Genomic DNA, 24,380 nt, shown 5'->3' on the forward strand with positions numbered 1-24,380 from the left:
GCATTTGTTACGGACTGGGGGAGAAGAGGCCGCCTGAGGCCTTGCCCTGGAGCAGGGATTTGGAACTGTAACCAAAATGTCACTAAACTAACCCAAGAATAGCTCTATGAGGCCAACGAGAGCTCAGAGTAAGCAGAGGACTCGGGCCCAGGAAAAAATCTCATAGCGGTTCTTTGTGAAGGAATCCCCACACTGAAAACTGATGGGGTTCAATCTTTGGGGAACTGCTAAGCAAGTCGTGCTATGTATGTGAAAGTGGAGAAATGTGGGGAAAGGAGGAAAGGACTTCATGGAGAAAAGGATTCTGAAAGACTAGCACTCGGATCCCTTGAATCCTGTTGCTCACTTCCTGCCAAAATCCCAGAATGAGATACACATACTTAGACAAAATCACTGTGGAAGTTTGCTTTGCTGGACTCTGAGAATTTATGGTAAGGGGTACTGTTTTTCCCCTGGACTGAAGGTAATATTTGTAAAGACATTGAAAATAAACCCCACTTTTTCTAAGTGAGCCTCATTTGTTTCCCCAACATCCTTTCTGACTGTCCTGGGAGTTTGAAGGACTTGGCTTACACAATGATTCAGTTCAATTCAGGAAACATTTATTAAAACCCTATTACATGCCAAAGCACCATGATAGATGCTGAAGATACAAAGACAAAAATGAAATAGGTCTTGGACTCCAGAGCCTACATTTTAAGAAACTACAACATATAAACCAGAATAGGTCAAGGACAATTGAGGTAAGAGGGCACTATAACCTATGAGATTGGTAAGGTACAATGGAAAGTGTTCAGGAATCAGAGGAAATTGTACTTCTGGGTTTAACTATGTGGCCCTAACTTCATTTTAGGCATGTAACATTTAACTTCATTTTCCTTTTAAAACAAAACAAAGGAGAGTTAAGTCTTGTTCAGTTCTAGTTCCATGATCCAATGATTTGTACTAGTATCATAGCATTATAAATGAATTTCATTGATAAAACTAACTAGTTTTGAATCCTAACTTTGACATGAGGTTTTTGGAGTATATGGTGTTTGTCCATTCTCAAAGATCATGACATCACAGAGTTGAAGCCATGACAAACACATAAATTGGATTTGACTGAAGGGCTGCTGTACAAAACCACCAGCTTTCTCCTCCAGAGCCATCTGGATCCAGTGACCAGATATGAATCAGGACCACTGGAGATGGCCCTGGATGCAGGGCAATCAGGATTAAGTGACTTGCCCAAGGTCTCAGAACTAGTTCTCCTCAGATCATTTAACTCTTTTGCCTTTGGACTATATATATATACATATATATGTAACACACATACATATGTACTCTTTGATCCTCTTCTTCTTCTAAATTGTATGAACATGAGACTTTACTGACATCACTCAGAGGAATAAAGGTATGACTTCAAACCAAGTTCTTTTTAACTCAGAAGAACCAGTAAGTATTCTTTTTTTATCCTGCTGCACAATCTTTTTACAATTTGTTACACGCCTAAACACAAAAGCATACCTGACATACTCCAGGATATGTAACACACTGACTTTAAAATCATAATGTGATGTAGGTAAATTTGACAGAGCATTTCCCTGAAAGCAGATGTTCAAGAGGATGGGGAAAAAAAGACTTTTTTAAAAATTTTATTCAGGGACAGGTAGGTGGAACAGTGGATAAAGCACTGGCCCTGGAGTCAGGAGTACCTGGGTTCAAATGCGGTCTCAGACACTTAATTACCTAGCTGTGTGCCCTTGGGCAAGCCACTTAACCCCATTTGCCTTGCAAAAAAAAAATTATTCAACAGAAGAGAAAGAGGGACCTAAATTGATAGAGAAAGGAATACCACTGCAGAAGAAAGATTAGAAATGAAAGGGTAGAATAACATACAAATTTATTGACTTCACCACTTTGCAGTGGACTGACAATTGATTAGAAGGATGGGCACAGTGCAGAAGAACTGATCTTATGCATCTCCAAAGTAAGTAATTTGTGGAGTAACTTGACCAAAAGTCTCCTTCATTCTACCATGTAGTCTCAAGGTCACTGGATTTTTAGTTGAGTCCTGGCTCTTCCATTGACTACCAAGATGACTTTGAGCAAATCACTTAGCCTCTGGACTTTAGTTTTCTCAACTATAAAATTAGGAGGGCTAACTCCCTTCCAACTCCAAAGCTGTATCCTACTACTACTACTACTACTACTACTACTACTACTACTACTACTACTACTACTACTACTACTACTACTACTACTACTACTATTACATTTAACCAAATGATAAAGATGATAACAGGCAAGGAGAGAGCAGATTTTCAACATGACAGCTTTTTTAACTGCAAAATATTCTAAATCTTTTCTTAAAAGCATCTAGCCTTCACCTATAATTAATTCAAAAGGTATTAAACATCAAGGAATTCAAAGGTTGTAGGAGAGTATCTCTTAGTATTTATAGATAACAACTATCCTAACATCCTTTAGGCCTGCCATAGTACCTGAAATTCCCACCAATAAAATCATACTTTGGGATAAAAATACTATCTCCTGAAGATAGGAACTCCTTTACCTTGATTTGATTTTAATGTGCCTTCTTAATCTGACCCCATCCTACCTATCCAGATAGATTTCTATTTACCCAGAAACATGAACATTTCTACCATATTTAGGAAGCTCATTATTTTTTCTTCTCATAGACTGTCATTCCTCCATTCTAGGACTCTCCCCACTCCAATAATTTCAAAATGTAATTTAGCTCTCAATGTTCAGCCCAAGCTCCAACTTTACAGAAAAGCATCCCCAGAGAATTCTAGCCTACTTTCTCTCACTCTTACCTTACTTTCTATACCATATAATTAGCTCCTTATTAAAATTTTCACAAATATTATACTTTGTCTTCCCAATAAAACTACAAACTCTTTGTAGGCGAGAACATATTTTCAACTTATTTTGTACCCTACATCTAGGATTGTAGACATAATGATTGACAAATTATTTTTTATTTTGCCTAGAGCTACTGCTATTTTGCCTACTGCTCATGGAAAATTAGGTACCTAGATCTGTCCTCTTGATTAAATTCTGAAATTTGCTAATTTTTCTATAGATTTATTGAACAACTATAAGTAGACTGTCATTTAATCAAAGATATAATTTTATTGAGCAAATGCTTTTTTTGGAGTATTTAATAAGGTGCTTGATAAAGTAATTTAAAATGTTTTGTTTTCTTTTTTAAAGGGAGTTAGCTAAGTTATAAAAGATACCCAATAGCATAAGAATTGAAGCTCCTGGAGCGGCTAGGTGGCATAGTGGATAAAGCACCGGCCTTGGAGTCAGGAGTACCTGGGTTCAAATCTGGTCTCAGACACTTAATAATTACCTAGCTGTGTGGCCTTCAGCAAGCCACTTAACCCCGTTTGCCTTGCAAAAAAAAAAAAAAAAAAGAATTGAAGCTCCCTAATTGTATGCAATATAAAGAACAACAATATATCTTCCTCCACATTCTTTACTCTGAAGTTCTGTTATCCAAAGTAAGTAATAAGGAATTCAATTTGGATTCCATTTTTAAACTTGTGTATCTTTAAGAAAGTCCTAAATATTTGTCATGAATTATTTGCTGAATTCTGAAGAAAGTTTTCCCTATTGCTCAGCAATCATAAAATATCTAAAGACATAATACTGTCATTACAAAATTAAATAAAATTGTCTTTGTATACCCAAAAGCTTCACAGGATTTTATTTTAAGTTCCTTTGCCTTTTGAAAAGCTTAAATAATCTTTAGTAACAACACTAAATGTACACTTGCCATAATTCTCCCTTTTCAATAAAACAAATTCCTTCATCTAACAAACACACACCAAGGCATTAATTTTCCTTGAAAATTTCCCTAAATTGTCTTCTTTTATTGCTAACCAAAATACCTAATTTACATGTTTCAGAATAGTAGGTACTGAAATTGAATCATACACATTTTCCTTTCTGCCTGTGCCTTCTTGTCAGTGAAGCCAAAACTCTGACAATAAATAAAATTTCTGGAAGCTAAGGAAAGGAATTCCATCTGTAAGTGTTAGAAAATGTTTTTAAGGCTGGCCAGGAGAAGACAAGAACTTCAAAATTCTTCCTCTGCATTTAATGTACGTGACTCCTTTAGTTTCTTCAATTTATTAATGGTGGAAGCTACTGAAGCCTCTCCATGAACTTTGTTGTCTCTTGTTCGAACATTTACAGCTTTATTTATTTTTTCTTTTTCTCCAACCACTGTTTAAAGAGGAAAGGAAGAAGCATGTTCTTTTTTTAGTCAACAATTTAGTCAACAGTTCAGGCATTTTAACATATTACCAAATGTTTTTACTTTGAGTGTATTCCTTTAAAATTAATTACATTATACTTTATAAGTTCCCTGAGAGAAAAGGGTCTCTTCCCAAACTCTACAGCCCATCATACCCAGCACTGAATATCCAGAAAGTATTGAAAAAATTGGGATGATGATATATATCAGATGTCATAAATTATACATATATAAATATATCATATCATATATTTATATTTTGATTGGCTCTAAAATATCATTAGTATAGAGAACTCATTAGTAAGGAAATGAATTGTACCCAGGCAGATGAGCACCTATAGTGTTAAGAGAGTTATCTGGAGTACTGAGTAGTTAAATGCCTTGTGAAGGGTTACAAAACCAGGAGATCAGAAATAGATGTTAAACCTCAGGATTTCTGATTTCAAGGCCAGCTATATCCATTATGCCAAGCTGCTGCTATATAAGGCTAGTTAATTTTACTATTTTCAAAACTTTTCAAAGTCTCACAGGAAGTAGTATCATGTCTACAAATAAACAAAATGCAATTTCTTATTTCTACATCATATATGATAATGAAACTATGTTCAAAGATTAACATTCAATCACTCCCTAAAGAATTACCTTTTCTGATTGTTAAACCAATTTTACTTTGATATTTGAATGCTCTTCTTTTCAATATTTTAAATTAGTATTTCCATCATACCCCAAAACAAGTGTAATATTCTACTTATATCAATTAGTTAAAATGGAGAATTCAATTTCATGGGAAAGTTTTTATTTAAAGAATCAACATTCATTAAATAATTATTTTCATAACTGACTTAGTAATAGCATTCATATAAAATGCAAGGATTGTTCCCACAAATAAGCAAACAAGTTATTCCTCAGGGTCTGTTTAACATAAAATTACTTTTTGCACATCCAAGATATAATCAAGTTAAATAATGATGCCACACTTATCACTTTATTGGTCATTTAATTGGTCAATCATTGATCACTTTATTATTCATTAAAATGCAAGAATAAATCTCTAGAAACTAAATATTTATCCCTATTTTTGCTTTTTTATTAAGAAGTCAAGCTCAAAGCTCAGTACCCTTCTAATAATAATATATTTCCAAACATTCTGAAACTTGTAAAAATATATAACTCAGAGAATATAATGCATATATGAAAAAATTTAAATTACCTAAAATAAAGTTATACTGGGCCAGTTGTGCATTTCGTATTTTCTTATTTAGTGTGCAGCTTTGATCTAGATCAACATCTGCCATGAATCCTGCTTCAAAAAATTCCTTGGATATCTAGGGGAAAAAATTTCAGACAATTTTTTTATTTTTTTATTTTGAAAGAAAGTATGTAAAATAGTAGACTGAATATATACCAGGATAGTTATTATAAGTACAATTCTGAAAAAATTTAAAAAGCACTAAGCCAATAAGTGATTTATTTGTTTTACTACTGGATAAATTTAATTCAATTCAAAACTGGGCTATGTTCCCAGTTACTGAATTAATAATTTTTAGTTGTGCAGCATTTAAAAGACATTATGAGAAATATAGGACAAAGTTATTATTATCTAGGTCATATTAGGAGAAAGTTTTTTATCTTGCCTCTTGTGCATAGTCTTCACAAGTTGGTCCCACAGGAATTACCATTACCTGATGGGGAGAGAGCCAGAAAGGCCTGAAAAAATATAAATGATGTATTTTTTAAAAGAACATTCTTTTATTTGTACAAATTTCAATAATTAAACATGAGACAGACTCTTTAAAGTCTTTAAAAATAAACTGACATTTGTTATAAATTACTTTTAAATTTTAATTTATTTTTAAAATTTAAAATTTCATTTCATTCAACTATCTCTAATAATTTAATAACTATCTCTAGATCACTCTAAATCACTCTGATTTTTTCTTTTTTTTACTTTTCATCTTTTCCTTTTCTTTTTCAGGCCTCAAAGTATTGCTGAAGACTAGAAACACTAATATTTTTGAAAATTATTTTTCCTACAACCCTGTGAGAAAGGAAGCAGCCTGAAATAAAGCAATACTTTTATTCCTCCCTGATTAAATCCCCATTCCAATCCCTAAAGAAGCTGTTCCAGACCTTCTCTTCTCTCTCTTTTAACCTTCCATACACCTCTCCTTCCTTCCATCCAGAGGTCAAAGTTCAAGCTCTCCTTTTACTTTATTGAGAAAAATGAAGCTATTCAATATAACTCCCTCCTCTTCTCTTCTTTTCATCTCAGGAATCTTTGTTAACCTTTCTCTCTCTCTCTCTCTCTCTCTCTCTCTCTCTCTCTCTCTCTCTCTCTCTCTCTCTCTCTCTCTCTCCCTCCCTCCCTCCCTCCCTCCCTCCCTTTATTTATTTATCTCTGATAATGAAATGACACTTTTTCTCTTCACGTGTGCCCTCAGCATCATCCTTTCCTATCTTCCGTAGTGGATTGCCTCTACAAACCCCTCCCAATCTCTCCCCATCATCTACTTATTCCTTTCTTGATATCTACAAACAGGCTCAAAACTCTGCCATCCTTAAAAAGTACCTTTAAATCCTTCCATTCTACAAGCTTGCAACCCATATTTTTTCTGCATTTTTCCAAGTAAATTACTAGAAATTGCTTCTCCTTGCTGCTTCTACATCTTCCTCTCTCACTCACTCCTCAACTCTTGAAACAGAACTTTCAAATGTTAGCACTTTAAGAATAATGAAGTCTAAAAAAAAAATAGTGTCTATCAGTGAAGGGGAGGAAAGAAATGAGATGACAGCTTCTAGTTTTTATAGAAGAGGGGTCACATTATAGCAAAATGAATGCTAGGATAGGAAAGTGAGGAGACCTGGATTCTTGTCCTGGCTCTGTTATTAACTACCTTTGATACAATTACTTTGAGCCTTAGTTTCCTTATCTGAAAAACTGGGTAATTGTATTATTTTTTTTTAGGTTTTTTTTTTTTGCAAGGCATACAGGGTTAAGTGGCTTGCCCAAGACCACACAGCTAGGTAATCATTAAATGTCTGAGACCAGATTTGAATTCAAGGACTCCTGACTCCAGGGCTGGTGCTTTATCCACTGCGCCACCTAGCTGCCCCTTGGGTAATTGTATTATAATCTCTACTGTCTTTTAATTAAAAAATTTTATAATCTATAATCTATGTTATCAAAGAATGTTTGCTTGTAACCCCAATGTAAGGGGTGGCTAGGTGGTGCAATGGATAGAGCACCGGCTCTGGAGTCAGGAGTCCTTGAATTCAAATCCGGCCTCAGATACTTAATGATTACCTAGCTGTGTGGCCTTGGGCAAGCCACTTAACCCCTTTTGCCTTGCAAAAAAAACCAAAAAACTAAAAACTAAAAAAAAAAAGAATTTAATGCAAACTATCAATTTTCATTTCACACGTTTTAAGATGAGAGGCAGTATAGCAGAATAAATAGGGAGCTGGATGAAGATCTAGATTCAAGTCCTACTTCTAACACATAATGTCTGTGTACTCAAAGCATGTCCCTTTTACCTCTTAAAGCCCCAGACATCTCTCAAAGACTCTTATGTGGCAGAATAGTTGGATTTGTATTGGATAAGGGAATTTCCTCAATAGTAGTTCCCTATACCAATGAAATCACAAGTCTATACCTCCACCCCTCAAAAAAGGTACTTTATGATAGTGGCTAGTGGTAACCTAGGTTAAATGAACATCTGCAGATTGAATGACTAAATTTTATTGGACTTTGGGAAACTATCCAATGCTTGGAACCTAAGAGTCATATTAAATTCACATTTCTGCTATCTAGTTAAAATAAACACTAGAGTAATAAGGCTTAATAAATGTTGATATATCTTTGTTTATTTTTGCTTTGTTTTTATTTTATTTTTTCCAATTAATGCAAAGGTAGTTTTTCAACACTCATCCATTTGCAAGCTTATGAGTTCTCAATGTGCCTTTCTGATTTTCTCTGATGCAGTCTTTATTATTTTTGAGGCATAATTTGGAATACTTTTTTATTATGAGGATGTAGCTACTGTATCATTTCAAACATATTTCTCTCTAAATATATATATATATATATATATATATATATACATATATATATATATATATATGAAAAGGGAAGGGGAAAAATAATTTATGGAGTACCTACTATGTAACAAGCATTATGCTACATCCTTTTATAAATATCTCATTTGAGATACAAAACCACCTTGTGATATTGGTGCTAGTATTATCCTCAATTACAGAAAATTAAGGCAAACAACAGTTATGTGATTTCCCTAGGGTCACACAACTGTTAAGTGTCTAAGGCCAGTTTTGGACTCATGTCTTCCTGACTTCAGGTTCAGCGATACATACACCGCATCATCAACTGTCTCTACATGTAGGTATAAAATTCTTTTTTTAAAAAATTATTTATGAACTGCAGAACATGAATATAGTACTTATATACATCACTTCAAGAAATGATAAACCAGAACCAAGAAAATAATATACACAAAACTTACAACTAGAAACAACAAGAAAAAGGAAAGAAAGAAAGAAAGAAAGAAAGAAAGGAAGGAAGGAAGGAAGGAAGGAAGGAAGGAAGGAAGGAAGGAAGGAAGGAAGGAAGGAAGGAAGAAAAGAAGGAAAAGGAAGGAAGGAAGAAAGAAAGTAAAAAGAAGAGAGGGAGAGAGGAAGGGAAGGGGAAGGAAGGAAGGAAGGAAGGAAAGAAGGAAGGAAGGAAGGAAGGAAGGAAGGAAGGAAGGAAGGAAGGAAGGAAGGAAGGAAGGAAGGGAATGCTATGTAATTATAATAATTAATCCTGAGCCTGAAGAAGAGATGAGGGTCATGTTATAGGTTTCCTATGATATCAAACTGGGTTCATGTGTTGGTTGGTTTTGCTATACTGCTTTTCTTTTTTTTTTTCTTTGTATGTTTGTTAAAAGGAATGGCTTTCTGAATAAAGTGGTGTGAAGAGAGCAGGAGTGGGGACAACAGAATGATATATGTGAGGAAAGAAAAGTAATTAAAATAAAAGATAGAAATAACATTTTCAATTAAATTTTTTTCTTTTTTTACTTACCATTTTCCTCCATAGTTTTCTGAAAGAATGGCAATCATTCTCTCTACTGATCCTAGAATAGCTCGGTGAATGATCACTGGTCTTGTCTTATCATCACTATCCTTACTAAAATAAAAATTATAGTGTTAAACTTTTTTATTCTTTTATTAATAACCATATTCTTGTCTTCCAGTTTTCTCCTCCACAAAATAAGATTAAAATTTTAGGTGCCTAATATGCATTAAAACCTTTATATATATACTTTATTTTATTTGAAAATATGATTGTCTCTGAAAAAAAAGTCAGACTCAATTCAGAACATATAATTAAAGAGCAAAAAAAGAATTGTTTTATTATTGCTTTTATAATGAAATGGTAGCAACACAAGTAGTTTAAAAGTTTTCAATTTATTCTGCTTTATGTGTTTCAATTACTTTTACAAAAGTGAATCATAAGAAGCATTTTCAAAACAATCTTTGGATAAAACTCACTCCAAGGAGAATCAAGCAGTAAACATTTACTAAGTGCTGATCATGTGTTAGGACTACTAGATTCTGGGGATACAAATCTAAAAGTGAAATGAATTCTTTACTCTCAGTTTACAGATTAACCAGGAAGACAATGTATTTGTGAACAGTATATAAAAATGGATACAAAGACATTAAGGGGAAAACATTAGCAACTACAGGCATCAGGGAAGGCCTCATGTAGAAATAATACTTAAGTCTTAAAATAAATAGGAGATTCTGAGAGGCAAATGTGAAGGAGTGCATTCCAAGCATTGGCAACACCATGGCAAATGCATAGACAACAGATGGAATACTGTGAATACAGCCAATCTGACTAGTTTGGCTGGACAACAGCTCAAATAGAAAGGAGAAATATACAAGAAGGGCAAGAAAAGACTGGAGAGGAAAGAGATGTGAGGCACGAAAAGCAATTTAAGAGGCTAAAGAAATAGTAAAGAAGGGGCAGCTAGGTGGCGTAGTGGATAAAGCACTGGCCTTGGAGTCAGGAGTACCTGGGTTCAAATCCGGCCTCAGACACTTAATAATTACCTAGCTGTGTGGCCTTGGGCAAGCCACTTAACCCCATTTGCCTTGCAAAAACCTAAAAAAATTAAAAAAAAAGAAATAGCAAAGGTAGGAGTCTGAACTAGGTTGGCCATTGTGCAAGCAGAGAGAATGACAAGATTTGGCAGCTGAATTGATTTACAGGATGAGAGGAGGAGAGGAAGAGATTCAGATTACAAACCAAGGTTCCTAAAAGGATTCAAAAGAGGGTTAGGATTTGTCAGGAGATGATAATTTCACTTTGGGATTTCTTAAATTTGAGATGTCTATAAGATATCAATTCAAAAACTGGTGATTTGGACTTGGAGCTCAGGAAAGAGTAAAGAAGGAAATACAGAAAGGAGAGACATTATCATAAAGGTGATTAAGCCCTCATGAGCAGAGAAGGTCATAAAGAGAATTGATAAAAAAAAAAAGGAGGGCTTAGGATAGTCTTGAGGTGCCCCTTCTCCTCCCCCTTCACTCCCTCAGAAGTGACATAAGTAATGTATGATTAAGAGAAACTGAAAAAGAATAGAGTGTAGGAAGAGCATCTAGGGAGCAGTATCACACAACTCAGAGAGGAGAGAGTATCCAGAGGAGAAGGTGTTCAGCAATAGCAAATATTTTGCAGAAGACAAAAAAGATCAATTTGGCCTTTTAAAAGAAATCATTGGGGTAGCTTGGTGGTGCAATGGAAAGAACACTAGGCCTGATGTTAGGAGAACCTGAGTTCAAATCAAATTTCAGACACTTAATAATTACCTAAGTGTATGACCTTGGACAAGTCATTTGACCCCACTGCCTTGCCAAAAAAATAAAATAAAAATAAAAAAATAGATCATTAATGACTTATGAGAGGCAGTTTGAGTTAAGTGATAATGTTAGAAAAACAGATTGAATAGGATCTAGAAGAAAGTATGAGGAGAGTAGGGGAAAGGCAATGAATATAGCCAGTTTTTTCAAGAATTCAGCTGAAAAGGGAAGGAAAATATAGGACAATAGCTTATGGAGATAGGAAGTCTGATACAGACTGAAATAGACTTCAAAGGCTATTTCATCCAACCTCCTTCATTTTACAGATGAAGAAACCCGAAGATTATGATTTAATGACTTTGTCATTCATTTGCTTATCCTTGTGTTATGAAACATATGTAATGAAACACTTGTCAAAGCATTTAGCCATTATGAAATTAATCACAAAATACACAGAAAAGGAGTCAGGATTTTAAAATTTAAATTGTTATTCTTGTAGGTTCCTTTTAGCATTTTTGTTGTCAAAGAGGAGTGAATATTTATTCCTGGGCTATAAAACTGGAATTTGCAAATTACTTAGTGTTTATAATATGGAATGAAGATGAAAGTCATATAATTTGGTTTTCTACCACTTTCTAAACTCTCCTTCAATGTTTATTTGGATAGTACTATATCCATCAGACCAGAACAGGTCATGGTGGACTAATCATATTTTCTTTTTTTTTCTCACAAAGTTACTACATTGAATCATCATCAAAGGAATGTAAAAGAGTTGGCTTAGATTTCTGCAAAACAACTGATAATGTTTCTCAGCTTATTCACATAGAAAAGATGGGGAGATACCAGTTAGATGGACTTAGGGCTGGTTGGATAGCTGAACTATTAGCAGCAGTCATTAATAATCTGAGGTCTAGTTAGAAGGATGTTTCCAGTAGAGTTTACCTTTAATCAATGACTTGTATCAAAGCACAGAGGAATTACTTCTCAAAGGTACAGATAACACAAAGCTGGAAGGATAAATTACCATACTGTCGGATGTCAAATAGAATACCAAAAGATCTTAACCCCAGTCAAGTCTAATAAGATGAACTTCTTATATTTTTTTGGAGGGGGGTGGGGTTCGGTTTTTGCTAGGCAATAGGGTTAAATGACTTGCCCAAGGTCATATAGCTAGGTAATTATTAAGTGTCTGAGGTTGAATTTGAACTCAGGTCCTCCTGACTCCAGGGTCGGTGCTCTATCCACTGTGCCATCTAGCTACCCCCAAGTCTTATATTTTAATTTTTTAAAATTAACTTTACAAGGACAAGAGACAGAGATATGGTTAGATGTTTAAAAATCGCTGAGATTTCAATATCACTGCTAGGTCTGTATCCATCATTAAAAAGGGAAAAAGACCCATAAATACAAAAATATTTTTAGCAACTCTTTTTGCAGTGGCAAAGAAATGGAAAATGATGGGATGTCCATCAATTGGGAAATGGCTAAATAAATATGGTATATGAATGTGTTGTGTACTATTGTTTTGTAAGAATCATGAGCAGGCAGAATTCAGGAAAATCTGGAAAGACTTGCATAAACTGATGCTGAGTGAAGTGAGCAGAACCAGGACAGAACCAGCAGAACACTGTATACATTTAACAGCAACATTATGTGATGATCAATTATGAAGGACTTGACTCCTCTAAGCAGTTCAGTGATCAAGGACTGTTCTAAAAGTCTTGTGATAGAAAATGCTATCTGCATCCAGAAGGAAAAAACCATGGAATTTCAATGCAGACTAAAGAATACTATTTTTATGTTTTAAAACTTGTCTTATTTTATCTTTATTTTTCTCATCATTTTTTCCCTTTAGTTTTTCTTTCACAACATGAATAATTTAGAAATCTCTTAAATGTGATTAAACATATATAACATCTCAGATTATTCACTGTCCTGAGGAGTAGGGAGAGAAAGTAAGGAGTAAAAAAATGTGGAACTCAAAAGTTTAAAAAAAAATAAATGTAGAAAATTATCTTTGCATATAATTGAAAAAATAAAATAAAAAAATTCCCAAAATATCTCAAGCCCAATTTGAAACAACAGTGTAATATGAAGTCTAAAAACTAATGCAACCAGGTGGCTAGGTGGCACAGTGGATAGAGCACCGGCCCTGGAGTCAGGAGTACCTGGATTCAAATCCAGTCTCAGACACTTAATAATTACCTAGCTGTGTGGCCTTGGGCAAGCCACTTAACCCCATTTGCCTTGCAAAAAAAACCTAAAAAAAAAAAAAAACTAATGCAACCTTAGGTTAAACTGAAAGGTCTGATTTCCAGGTATGAGATGACATATTCTGCCCTATTCAAAGTGTTGCTAATATAATTTAGACTGCATTGTGTTATTGCTATCCTAGATTTGCATGCTTCATTTCAAGAAGGATATTGATGATATGACTGAAGCTATCTTGGCCTCAATTGCCTTATATGTAAAATTTAAGTCTGGACTAGCTGCCCTCTAAGGTATGTCATAATTATAAATTTGTGGTACAACCAATTATATAAAGTAATATTCAAATTAATACCTCAACATGACAATTTTGTTTTATAAAAATTGAATTTCTATTGAAATGGTATACAAAAAGTGTTTATCTAAAACTTAATGTGGTTGAATAAAGAATGATCAAACTTAATTCAGGTTATAAGTTTAAGGGACATAAAACATGTTGGTTTGGCCTATCACTAAGCTGAGATGTGATAGAAGAAAAGAAAATTAGGTTAGCTCTGATATGTTTAAGTGATGGAAAAAATAGTCAATTAAAAGATACGCATTTATGAAGTATGCACTAAATATCAGATGAGGCAGTCTAATATTTTTGTTTTTATTAATTAAGAGACTATCATTCAAATGATAATTAAAATTAACATTAGTACTTATGTTAATAATTCAATTACTCACCTCACATATGTAAGGTTAAATCTGATGGGTAGTTGGAAATCAAGCTGAATAGTGGCACACTGGTGGAACCTGCCAATGGCATCTTTGATTTTTATATCAATCTGTAAATTAAATTATTTTTTGTAAGACACAAGGATTTTTCAATCCACATTTTATCAGTTATTTAAGAAGTAATTTTATCTTTCTTACTTTAGGCCCATAAAATGCTCCATCTCCTGGGTTTAATTTCCATGGCTCTCCAAATTCCTTCAAGCTATTTTGAAGTTGCTAATATTGAAAAAAAAAAAGAAAAGAACATTGTAAGCCCTTCCTGCATTGTAGATTTAATTTTTCCATATGTTACTTGGGATGCTTCAAAATATATTTTATTGAATATGCATGTCACTTATAAAGTCAAGCCAGAATCACCAAATATACCTTTAATATATATACATAAATTTATTTTGGTACAATTAATATGCCAAAAAATAAATTTAAACATTAAAAATTTTAGCAAGAAAAAAAGATAAAATAAATAAGTTTTAAATAATCCAAAGTAAACTATCTTAAGAGACAACCTTAATAATTTTATGTTGAATGAAAAAAAAGTTATAAGTATTCTATTCTTATTTTTTTTAAAATTCAGCAAGCGATAAATCTGCCACAAAAAAAGAAGTCTCTATAAAATAAATATTTATGTCCTAATTTACAAACTCTATGGTACTTTAAAACTTAAATACAAAATAGTATACTGATGAGCCCTAATTGAATAAATTTCCAGGATGTGTATGACAGCCCATAAGCCACATGGATTGGGGTAATCCAATCCTATAAGCAATTGACAGTGGGAAAAGAAATTATAATTTAAAAATATTCTATTACAAAGTGAAGACTACTCTGAAAGAATTAACATAACAAAAGGAAATGGCAACCTTTTTCTGGTTTGTACCTTTTCAGCTCGGTCCCATATTTCAATTTCTCCTAGGAAGTTTTCAGGCCGTGTAGAAAGATTTAATTGAAAGGAAAATCCAAATACTGTATAAATGGATTGTAAAAACTCTAAGCATCCCTTCATTTCTTCTTCGATCTGAAATTTAAGCAAATGATGAATTTAAAATAGTACTCTATCTTTGGAAAAATAAGTGAAGATGGAACTCTGCCTAACTCTTTCTGTGACACCAATATGGTGCTGATACCTAAACCAGGAAGAGTTAAAACAAAGAAAGAAAATTATAGACCTATCTCCCTGATGAATATAGATGCAAAAATCTTAAATAAAATCTTAGCAAAACGATTACAAGTTATTACTGGGAAAATACATTATGATCACGTAGAATTTAATCCAGGAACGCAGAGTTACTTCAATATTAGGAAAACTGTATAATTATTATTATTATTATTATTATTATTATTGTTATTATTATATCAATAGCATACCTATTAGAAATCAGATGATCATGTCAATAGATGCTGAAAAAGCTTTTGACAAAATACAGCACCCATTCTTACTAAAAACACTAGAGAGTGTAGGAATAAATGTATTGTTCCTCAGAAGAATAAACAGTATCTATCTAAAACTATCAACAAGCATTATATGCAATAGGGATAGGCTAAAGGAATTCCCAATAAGATCAGGGGTGAAACAAGGATGTCCATTATCACCACTACTATTCATTATTGTATTAGAAATGTTAGCTTCAGTAATAAGAGAAGAAAAAAGAAATTGAACGAATTAGAATTGGGAAGGAAGACAAAATTCTCACTCTTTGCAGATGACATGATGGTACTCCTAGAGAATCCAATAAAATCATCTAAAAAAACTACTAGAAATAATTAGCAAATTTAGCAAAGTCACAGGATATAAAATAAACCCACATAAGTTCTCAACATTTCTATATATGACTAGCAAGATGCAGCAGAAAGGGCTAGAAGGAGAAATTCCATTCAAAATAACTTCAGACAACATAAAATACCTGGGAGTCTACCTGCCAAGGCAGACCCAAAAACTTTGTGAAAACAATTACAAAACATTTCTCACACAAATAAAATCAGATTTAAATAAATGGGCAAACATCAACTGCTCATGGATAGGTCGAGCTAATATAATAAAAATGACAATTCTACCAAAACTAAACTTCCTGTTTAGTGCCCTACCAATCAAAATTACAAAAAATTACTTTAATTAGAAAAATTTGCAAGTAAATTTATATGGAGAAATAAAAAGTCAAGAATTTCCAGGGATTCAATGAAAAAAAGTGCAAAAGAAGGGGGCTTAGCTTTACCAGATCTAAAAGTATATTATAAAGCATCAGTCATCAAAACTGTCCAGTATTTGCTAAGTAATAGAATGGTGGATCAGTGGAATAGACTAGGTGCAGTAACAGGAAATGATTATAGTAATCTGCTGTTTGATAAACCCAAAGAGTCCAGCTACTCGGATAAAAAAACTCTCTTTTCAATAAAAACTGCTGACAAAATTGGAAATTAGTTTGGAAGAAACTTAGATTAGACTAACACCTCACACCCTATACCAAGATAAGATCAAAATGAATACAGAATTTAGATATAATAAACAAAACAATATTATAAGCAAACTAGATGATCAAGGAGTAGTTTACCTGTCAGGTCTATGGAAAGGGAAGCAGTTTATGACCAAGGAAGAGATGGAAAACATCATTAAAAACAAACTAGATAATTTTGATTACATTAAATTAAAAAAGCTTTTGCACAGACAAAACCACTGTAACCAAGATCAAAAGAAATTTAGTAAATTGGGAAACAATTTTTGCAACTAGTATTTCTGACAAAGGACTCATTTCTAAAATATACAGAGAATTGAGTCAAATTTTTAAAAAAAAAAGGCATTCCCCAATTGACAAATGGTCAAAGGATATGCAAAGGCAATTTACAGATGAGGAAATCAAAGCAATCCATAATCATATGAAAATGATTCCAAATCATTACTTATTAGAGAAATGCAAATTAAAGCATCTCTGAAATACCACCTTACACCTCTCAGACTGGCCAATATGACCAGAAAGGACAATATTTAATGTTGGAAGGGATGTGGGAAATATGGGACACTATTACATTGTTGGTGGCGCTGTGAACTCATCCAACATTTCTGGAGAGAAATTTGGAACTATGCCCAAAGGACAACAAAAATGGGCATACCCTTTGATGTAGCAATGTCACTACTGGGTCTATACCCTGAAGAGATTATGAAAAAAGGTAAAAAACATCACTTGTACAAAAATATTTATAGCAGTCCTGTTTGTGATGGCAAAGAATTAGAAATTAAGTGAATGTCCTTCAACTGGGGAATGGCTTAACAAACTGTGGTATATGTATGTCATGGAATGCTATTGTTCCATTAGAAACCAGGAGGGATTGTAATTCAGGGAAGCCTGGAAGGATTTGCATGAACTGATGCTGAACAAGATGAGCAGAACCAGAAAAATGCTGTACACCCTAACAGCAACATGGGGGTGATAAACAACCTTGATGGTCTCGCTCATTCTATCAGTGAAACAGCCAGGGACAATTTTGGGCTATCTGCAATGAAGAATACCATCTGTATCCAGAGAAAGAATTGTGGAGTTTGAACAAAGACCAAATAGTCTTCAAAACCCTGTTATCTTATTATGTCTTATTATATCTTATTATCTTATTTTTCTATCTCATAGTTTATTTTTCTTCCTTAAGGATATTATTTCTCTCTCATCACATTCAACTGAGATCAATGTAAACCATGGAAACAATGTAAAGACTGAATCTGGGCTAAGATGGCGGACAGAAGACAGGCTCAGTTCTAAAGTCTCCTGATCTCTTCCCCATCTATCACATGGAAAAAACCTCTTAAAAGGAATCCGAACCAGGAAACCCAGAAAGAAAAGCCAGGAGAGGAACATTTACCTCAGGATTTGTCTCCCGCAGCAGCCTTGGCTGAGTACCAGCGGGTGAGTCTGGGCTGGGAGGGAGGAACAGCCCCGAATCAACCAGATTAACAGCTGAATTGGAACCGGGAGTCTGAGGGCCGGAGAGCAGGACCTGCTGGATCAGCAGTGGGGCTGGACGAAAGGGGCTTGGGTCTGCGGTGAAGCAGAGGCGCTGGTGTTGGTGCTGTCCCACTGGAGCTTGGGGAAGGGGCTGCGGGGAGAGGGTTGGTGCAGGAGAGCTGTGGACACCATCCCTGGGCTCCTCAGGTCTGAGAAACTCTGAGTCCACGCCTCCATTTCACTGAAGCCTCCTCCAAAACAAACAATTGCAAACTACTTCTGCCTCAGGCCCAGGTGTGTGAGCAGAAGAACTAGCCCAGCTGAGGAATGACCTCAGGCCAGGGTAAAGCCCACCATTGATTGAAGGCAAAAGAATTCAATAGCTCCAATGCCTTCCCTTAAGCAAAGGGAGAAGGCCTCTCAACCAAGGTCACAGACACTCCAGAGAGGGCAACCAGCACCTCCTACTGGCCAGCCAGAGAAACTGCACCCAGTAAAGCCTTTAACGATCCCAAGCCCTTGTGAACCAGCCCCCCCCCCCAACTCAAGGTCTTAGCATAATGAAGAAGGGTCAGTGGAAAGGTGGATCCATAGAAAAATTCCTGGAAGGGAAAGACCCCAACTCAGAGAGACCTGGAACCTCTGAGGAGAATACAATCTGGTCTCCAGCACAGAAAGACTTCCTTGAAGAAATAAGGAAGGAGCTTAAAAATTTGGGAGAGACAATTAATACCTTACAACAAGAAAACAAAACCTTAGAAAGTACAATTGGACAAATACAAAAGGAGAATAAATCTCTCAGATCCTCAAATGAGCAAATGCAAAAAAGAAATTAATTCTCTCAAAACCTCAATTGGTCAAATGGAAAGCTCTTTCAAAAGTAGAATTGACCAATTGGAAAAGGAGTTGCAAAAGGTTAATGGAGAAAACTCCTCCCCCCAAAAAAGAATGGAGTCTACAGAAACTAATGACTCCATGAGACAGCAAGAGTCAGTTAAACAAAATCAAAAAATAGAAAAAAAATAGAAGCAAATGTAAAATACTTCATCAACAAAACCAATGACCTAAAGAATAGATCGAGGGGCAACCTGAAAATTATAGGACTTCCTGAAAACATTGAAGAGAAAAAAAGCCTGGACTTAATATTATAGGATCTAGTGATGGAAAACTGCCCTGATATCATGGAATCGGAGGGCAAAGTAGTTATTGAAAGAGTACATCAAACCCCACCAGAAAAAGATCCTAAAATGAAAACACCAAGGAATGTTGCGGCCAAACTCCAGAACTATCAGATAAAAGAGAGAATCCTGCAAGCAGCCAGAAAGAAACAATTTAAATATCAAGGAGCTACAGTAAGGATCACGAAGGACCTGGCTGCATCAACTTTAAGGGATCGAAGGGCCTGGAACAAGATATTTCAAAGAGCATGGGAGGTTGGAATGCAGTCAAGAATCTTCTTTCCTGCAAAGCTGAGCCTTCTCTTCCAGGGAAAAAAAGATGGACATTTAACAAAATTGAAGAATTCCAAAAAATTCTGATGAAAACACCAGAGCTAAACAGAAAATTTGGACATCAAATAGGAGGTTCAAGAGACACATGAAAAGGTAAAAAAAGGGGGGGGCAGTAAAAGGAAAAAAATGCAATCCAGTAAGTTGAAACTGGCTATATCCCAGCATGGGGCGGGGGGGAAGAGACTCTCATAAATCCTGAGAAATGTAACTCTAACGGGTAGAATATACCTACCCAGAAATGATGGACATCCATGACCTATCCATGAGACTGCTATCTAATGGGATGTAACTGGCTTTAACCCCACTTGGGAGAAAGACTCTAATAACTCTCAGGAATTTTGACTCTATTCAATAGAATATACTGAACTAGAAGGGACAGACACTCAGAATTTTCTATGACATAGATAGAATGATCTAAAAAAATACATTACCTCCCTAAAAGGGGGGACAGGAAAGAGACGGGAGGAGGGAGGGGATTGAATGGGGCAAATCTCATTACACTAAGAGGTACAAAAAACTTGTGGTAATGGGGGGAAGAAGGGAGCAGAGGAGAAACACCTGAATCTTCTTCTCATCAGACTTAGCTTAAAGCCAACCTACACATACTCAGTTAACTTATAAAATATCTAACCTTTCAAGTATTAAAAGGGGAAAAGGGGAGAGGGGATGGAAAAAAGGGAAGGGGAGTGGGGGAAATAACAAAGGGAAGGGAAGGGAAAAAGGGAAAGGGGAAAGAAAGGGGAGGGTGCGATATAGGAGGGCAAACACACTGAAGGGGGTAGTATTCAAAAACAAAATACTGGGGAATATGGATAAAAGGGGGGAAAGGGGGAAAATACAAACAGAGGGAAGATAGCACAGAGGGCAATAAAGAATTAGTAACCATAACTTTGAATGTGAATGGGATGAACTCTCCCTTAAAACATAAACAAATAGCAGAGTGGATTAAAAACCAGAATCCTACAATATGCTGCTTGCAAGAAACTCATTTGAAGCAGACGGATACATATAGAGTAAAGGTAAAAGGTTGGAGCAAAATATATTTTGCTTCAGCTGAAGTAAAAAAAGCAGGGGTAGCAATCCTTATCTCAGACAAAGCAGCAGCAAAATTAGATAGTGTTAAAAGAGATAAGAAGGAAACTTTGTCCTCCTAAAAGGTACCATAGACAATAAAGTCATTTCAATATTGAATATATATGCACCCAGTGGGACAGCACCCAAATTCTTAGAGGAGAAGCTGAAAGAATTACAGGAAGACATAGACAGCAAAACTCTACTAGTGGGAGACCTCAACCTCCCGCTATCAGATCTACATAAATCAAATCATAAAACAAACACAAAAGAAATTAGGGAGGTAAATAGATTGTTAGAAAAATTAGATATGGTAGACTTATGGAGGAAACTGAATGGGGATAGGAAGGAATATACCTTTTTCTCTGCAGTACATGGAACTTATACAAAAATTGACCATGTACTAGGACATTAAAAACCTAATGATCAACTGCAGAAAGGCAGAAATAGTGAATACATTTTTCTCAGATCACAATGCAATAAAAGTCGTATGCAATACTGGGCCAAGGAGATATAGACCCAGAGCAAATTGGAAACTGAATAACCTCATTTTAAAAAATGAGTGGACCAAAAAACAAATTATAGAAAGAATTAATCATTTTATCCTAGATAATGATAATAATGAAACAACATACCAAAACCTATGGGATTCATTCAAAGCACCTCTCAGAGGATATATTATTGCTCTAAATGCTTATATGAATAAATTGGAGAAAGAGGAAATCAATGAACTAAACATGCAACTAAAAAAATTAGAGAAAGAACAAATCAAAAATCCCCAATCAAATACCAAATTAGAAATTCTAAAAATTAAAGGAGGAAATTAATAAAATCAAAAGAAAAAACTATTGAAAAATAAAACCAAAAGTTGCTATTATGAAAAAACTAATAAAATTGATAAACCTCTGGTCAATTTGATTTAAAAGAAGAAAACCAAACTGCTAGTATTATAAACGAAAAAGGTGAACTCACCCCCAATGAGGAGGAAATTAAAGTAATAATTCAAAATTATTTTGCCCAACTCTATGCCAATAAATTTGATAATCTAAGTGAAATGGATGAATATTTACAAAAATATAAGTTGCCCAGGTTAAATGAAGAAGAGATTAAATACCTAAACAACCCTATCTCAGAAAAAGAAATTCAATAAGCCATTATTGAACTCCCTAAAAAAAAATCTCCAGGGCCTGATGGATTCACAAGTGAATTCTACCAAACATTTAAGGAACAATTGGTTCCAATCCTATATAAACTCTTTGGAAAAATAGGGAAAGATGGAACTCTGCCTAACTCTTTCTATGAAACCAATATGGTACTGTTACCTAAACCAGGAAGAGTTAAAACAGAGAAAGAAAATTATAGACCTATTTCCCTGATGAATATAGGTGCAAAAATCCTAAATAAAATCTTAGCAAAATGACTACAACAAGTCATCACTAGGATAATACATTATGGTCAAGTAGGATTTATTCCAGGAATGCAGGGATGGTTCAATATTAGGAAAACTGTTAGTATACTCAATTATATCAACAACAAACCTATCAGAAATCATATGATCATATCAATAGATGCTGAAAAAGCTTTTGAAAAAATACAGCATCCATTCCTATTAAAAACACTAGAGAGTGTAGGAATAAATGGACTGTTCCTTAAAATAATTAGCAGTATCTATCTGAAACCATCAACAAGCATTATATTCAATGGGGAGAGGCTAGAGGCATTCCCAATAAGATCAGGGGTCAAACAAGGGTTCCCATTATCACCACTACTATTCAATATTGTATTAGAAATGTTACCATCAGCAATTAGAGAAGAAAAAGAAATTGAAGGAATTAGAATTGGGAAGGAACAGACAAAACTCTCACTCTTCGTAGATGACATGATGGTCTACCTAGAGAATCCCAAGAAATCATCTAAAAAACTACTGGAAACAATTAGCAATTTTAGCAAAGTTGCAGGTTATAAAATAAACCCTCATAAATCCTCAACTTTTCTATATATGTCTAGCAAGAAACAGCAGGAAGATCTAGAAAGAGAAATCCCATTCAAAGTAACCTGAGACAGTGTAAAATATCTGGGAGTCTATTTGCCAAGACAGACTCAGAATCTTTTTGAAAACAATTATAAAACACTTCTCACACAAATTAAATCAGATTTAAATAACTGGGCAAATATCAACTGCTCATGGATAGGGAGAGCTAATATAATAAAAATGACAATTCTACCAAAACTAAACTATATGTTTAGTGCCCTACCAATCAAAATTCCAAAAACTTACTTTATTGAGTTAGAAAAAATTGTAAGTAAATTCATATGGAGAAATAAAAAGTCAAGAATTGCCAGGAGCTTAATGAAAAAAAATGCAAACGAAGGTGGCTTAGCACTATCCAATCTAAAATTATATTATAAAGCATCAGTCATCAAAACTGTTTGGTATTGGCAAAGAAATAGAGCAGTGGACCAGTGGAATAGACTAGGTATAAAAGCAGGAGAGGATCATAGTAATCTGCTGTTTGATAAACCCAAAGAGTCAGGCCATTGGGATAAAAACTCCCTCTTTGATAAAAACTGCTGGGATAATTGGAAGTCAGCATGGAAGAAACTTAGATTAGACCAACACCTCACACCCTTTACCAAGATAAGATCCAAATGGTTACAGGACATAGACATAAAAAACAATACTATAAGCAAATTAGAAGATCAAGGACTAGTCTACCTGTCAAATCTATGGAAAGGCTAACAATTTATGACTAAGGAAGAGTTGGAGAACATCACTAAAAACCAATTAGATGATTTCGATTACATTAAATTAAAAAGCTTTTGCACAGATAAAACCAATGTAATCAAGATCAAAAGAAAAATAGTAAATTGGGAAACAATCTTTACAACTAATGATTCTGACAAAGGACTCATTTCTAAAATATACAGAGAACTGAGTCATATTTTTAAAACAAAAAGCCATTCCCCAATTGACAAATGGTCAAAGGATATGCAAAGGCAATTTACAGATGAGGAGATCAAAGCAATCCATAGCCATATGAAAAAATGCTCTAAATCATTAATTATTAGAGAAATGCAAATTAAAGCTTCTCTGAGGTACCACCTCACACCACTCAGATTGGCCAGTATGACCAGGAAGGATAATGATCATTGTTGGAAAGGATGTGGGAAATCTGGGACACTATTACACTGTTGGTGGAGCTGTGAACTCATCCAAGCCTTCTGGAGAACTATTTGGAACTATGCCCAAAGGGCAACAAAGATGTGCATACCCTTTGACCCAGCAATACCACTACTGGGTCTATACCCTGAAGAGATGAGGGAAAAGGGTAAAAACATTACTTGTACAAAAATATTTATAGCAGCCCTGTTTGTGGTGGCAAAGAATTGGAAATCCAGTAAATATCCTTCAATTGGGGAATGGCTTAGGAAACTGTGGTATATGTATGTCATGGAACACTATTGTTATACTAGAAACCAGGAAGGACAGGATTTCAGGGAAACCTGGAGGGATTTGCATGAACTGATGCTGAGTGAGACGAGCAGAACCAGAAAAACACTGTACACACTAACAGCAACAGCAACATGAGAGTGATGTTCAACCTGGAAGGACTTGCTCATTCCATCAGTGCAACAATTGGGAACAATTTTGGGCTGTCTGCAAAGGAGAGTACCATTTGTATCCAGATAAGGAGCTGTGGAGTTTGAACAAAGTACAAGGACTATTCCCTTTAATTTGGAAAAAAA

General features: G+C 34.7%; 1 protein-coding gene across 2 annotated transcripts in view; it reads right to left on the reverse strand.

Moving 5' to 3' along the window:
• Positions 1–3,866: 3,866 nt before the first annotated feature.
• Positions 3,867–24,380, reverse strand: part of TARS3 (threonyl-tRNA synthetase 3) — a 44,843-nt gene continuing 24,329 nt past the window's right edge. For both annotated transcript variants that reach the window (XM_074234244.1, XM_074234243.1), the window contains exons 13-19: positions 15,003–15,140; positions 14,264–14,341; positions 14,075–14,175; positions 9,351–9,455; positions 5,908–5,980; positions 5,484–5,598; positions 3,867–4,242 (exon numbers count right to left, since the gene is read on the reverse strand). In XM_074234244.1, coding sequence (XP_074090345.1) covers positions 4,094–4,242; positions 5,484–5,598; positions 5,908–5,980; positions 9,351–9,455; positions 14,075–14,175; positions 14,264–14,341; positions 15,003–15,140 — 759 coding nt within the window. In that variant the 3' untranslated portion in view covers positions 3,867–4,093. The remainder of the gene's footprint in view (positions 4,243–5,483; positions 5,599–5,907; positions 5,981–9,350; positions 9,456–14,074; positions 14,176–14,263; positions 14,342–15,002; positions 15,141–24,380) is intronic.

This window comes from Macrotis lagotis, chromosome 4 (assembly GCF_037893015.1).
Source record: "Macrotis lagotis isolate mMagLag1 chromosome 4, bilby.v1.9.chrom.fasta, whole genome shotgun sequence".
In the NCBI taxonomy this organism is placed as follows: domain Eukaryota; kingdom Metazoa; phylum Chordata; class Mammalia; order Peramelemorphia; family Peramelidae; genus Macrotis; species Macrotis lagotis.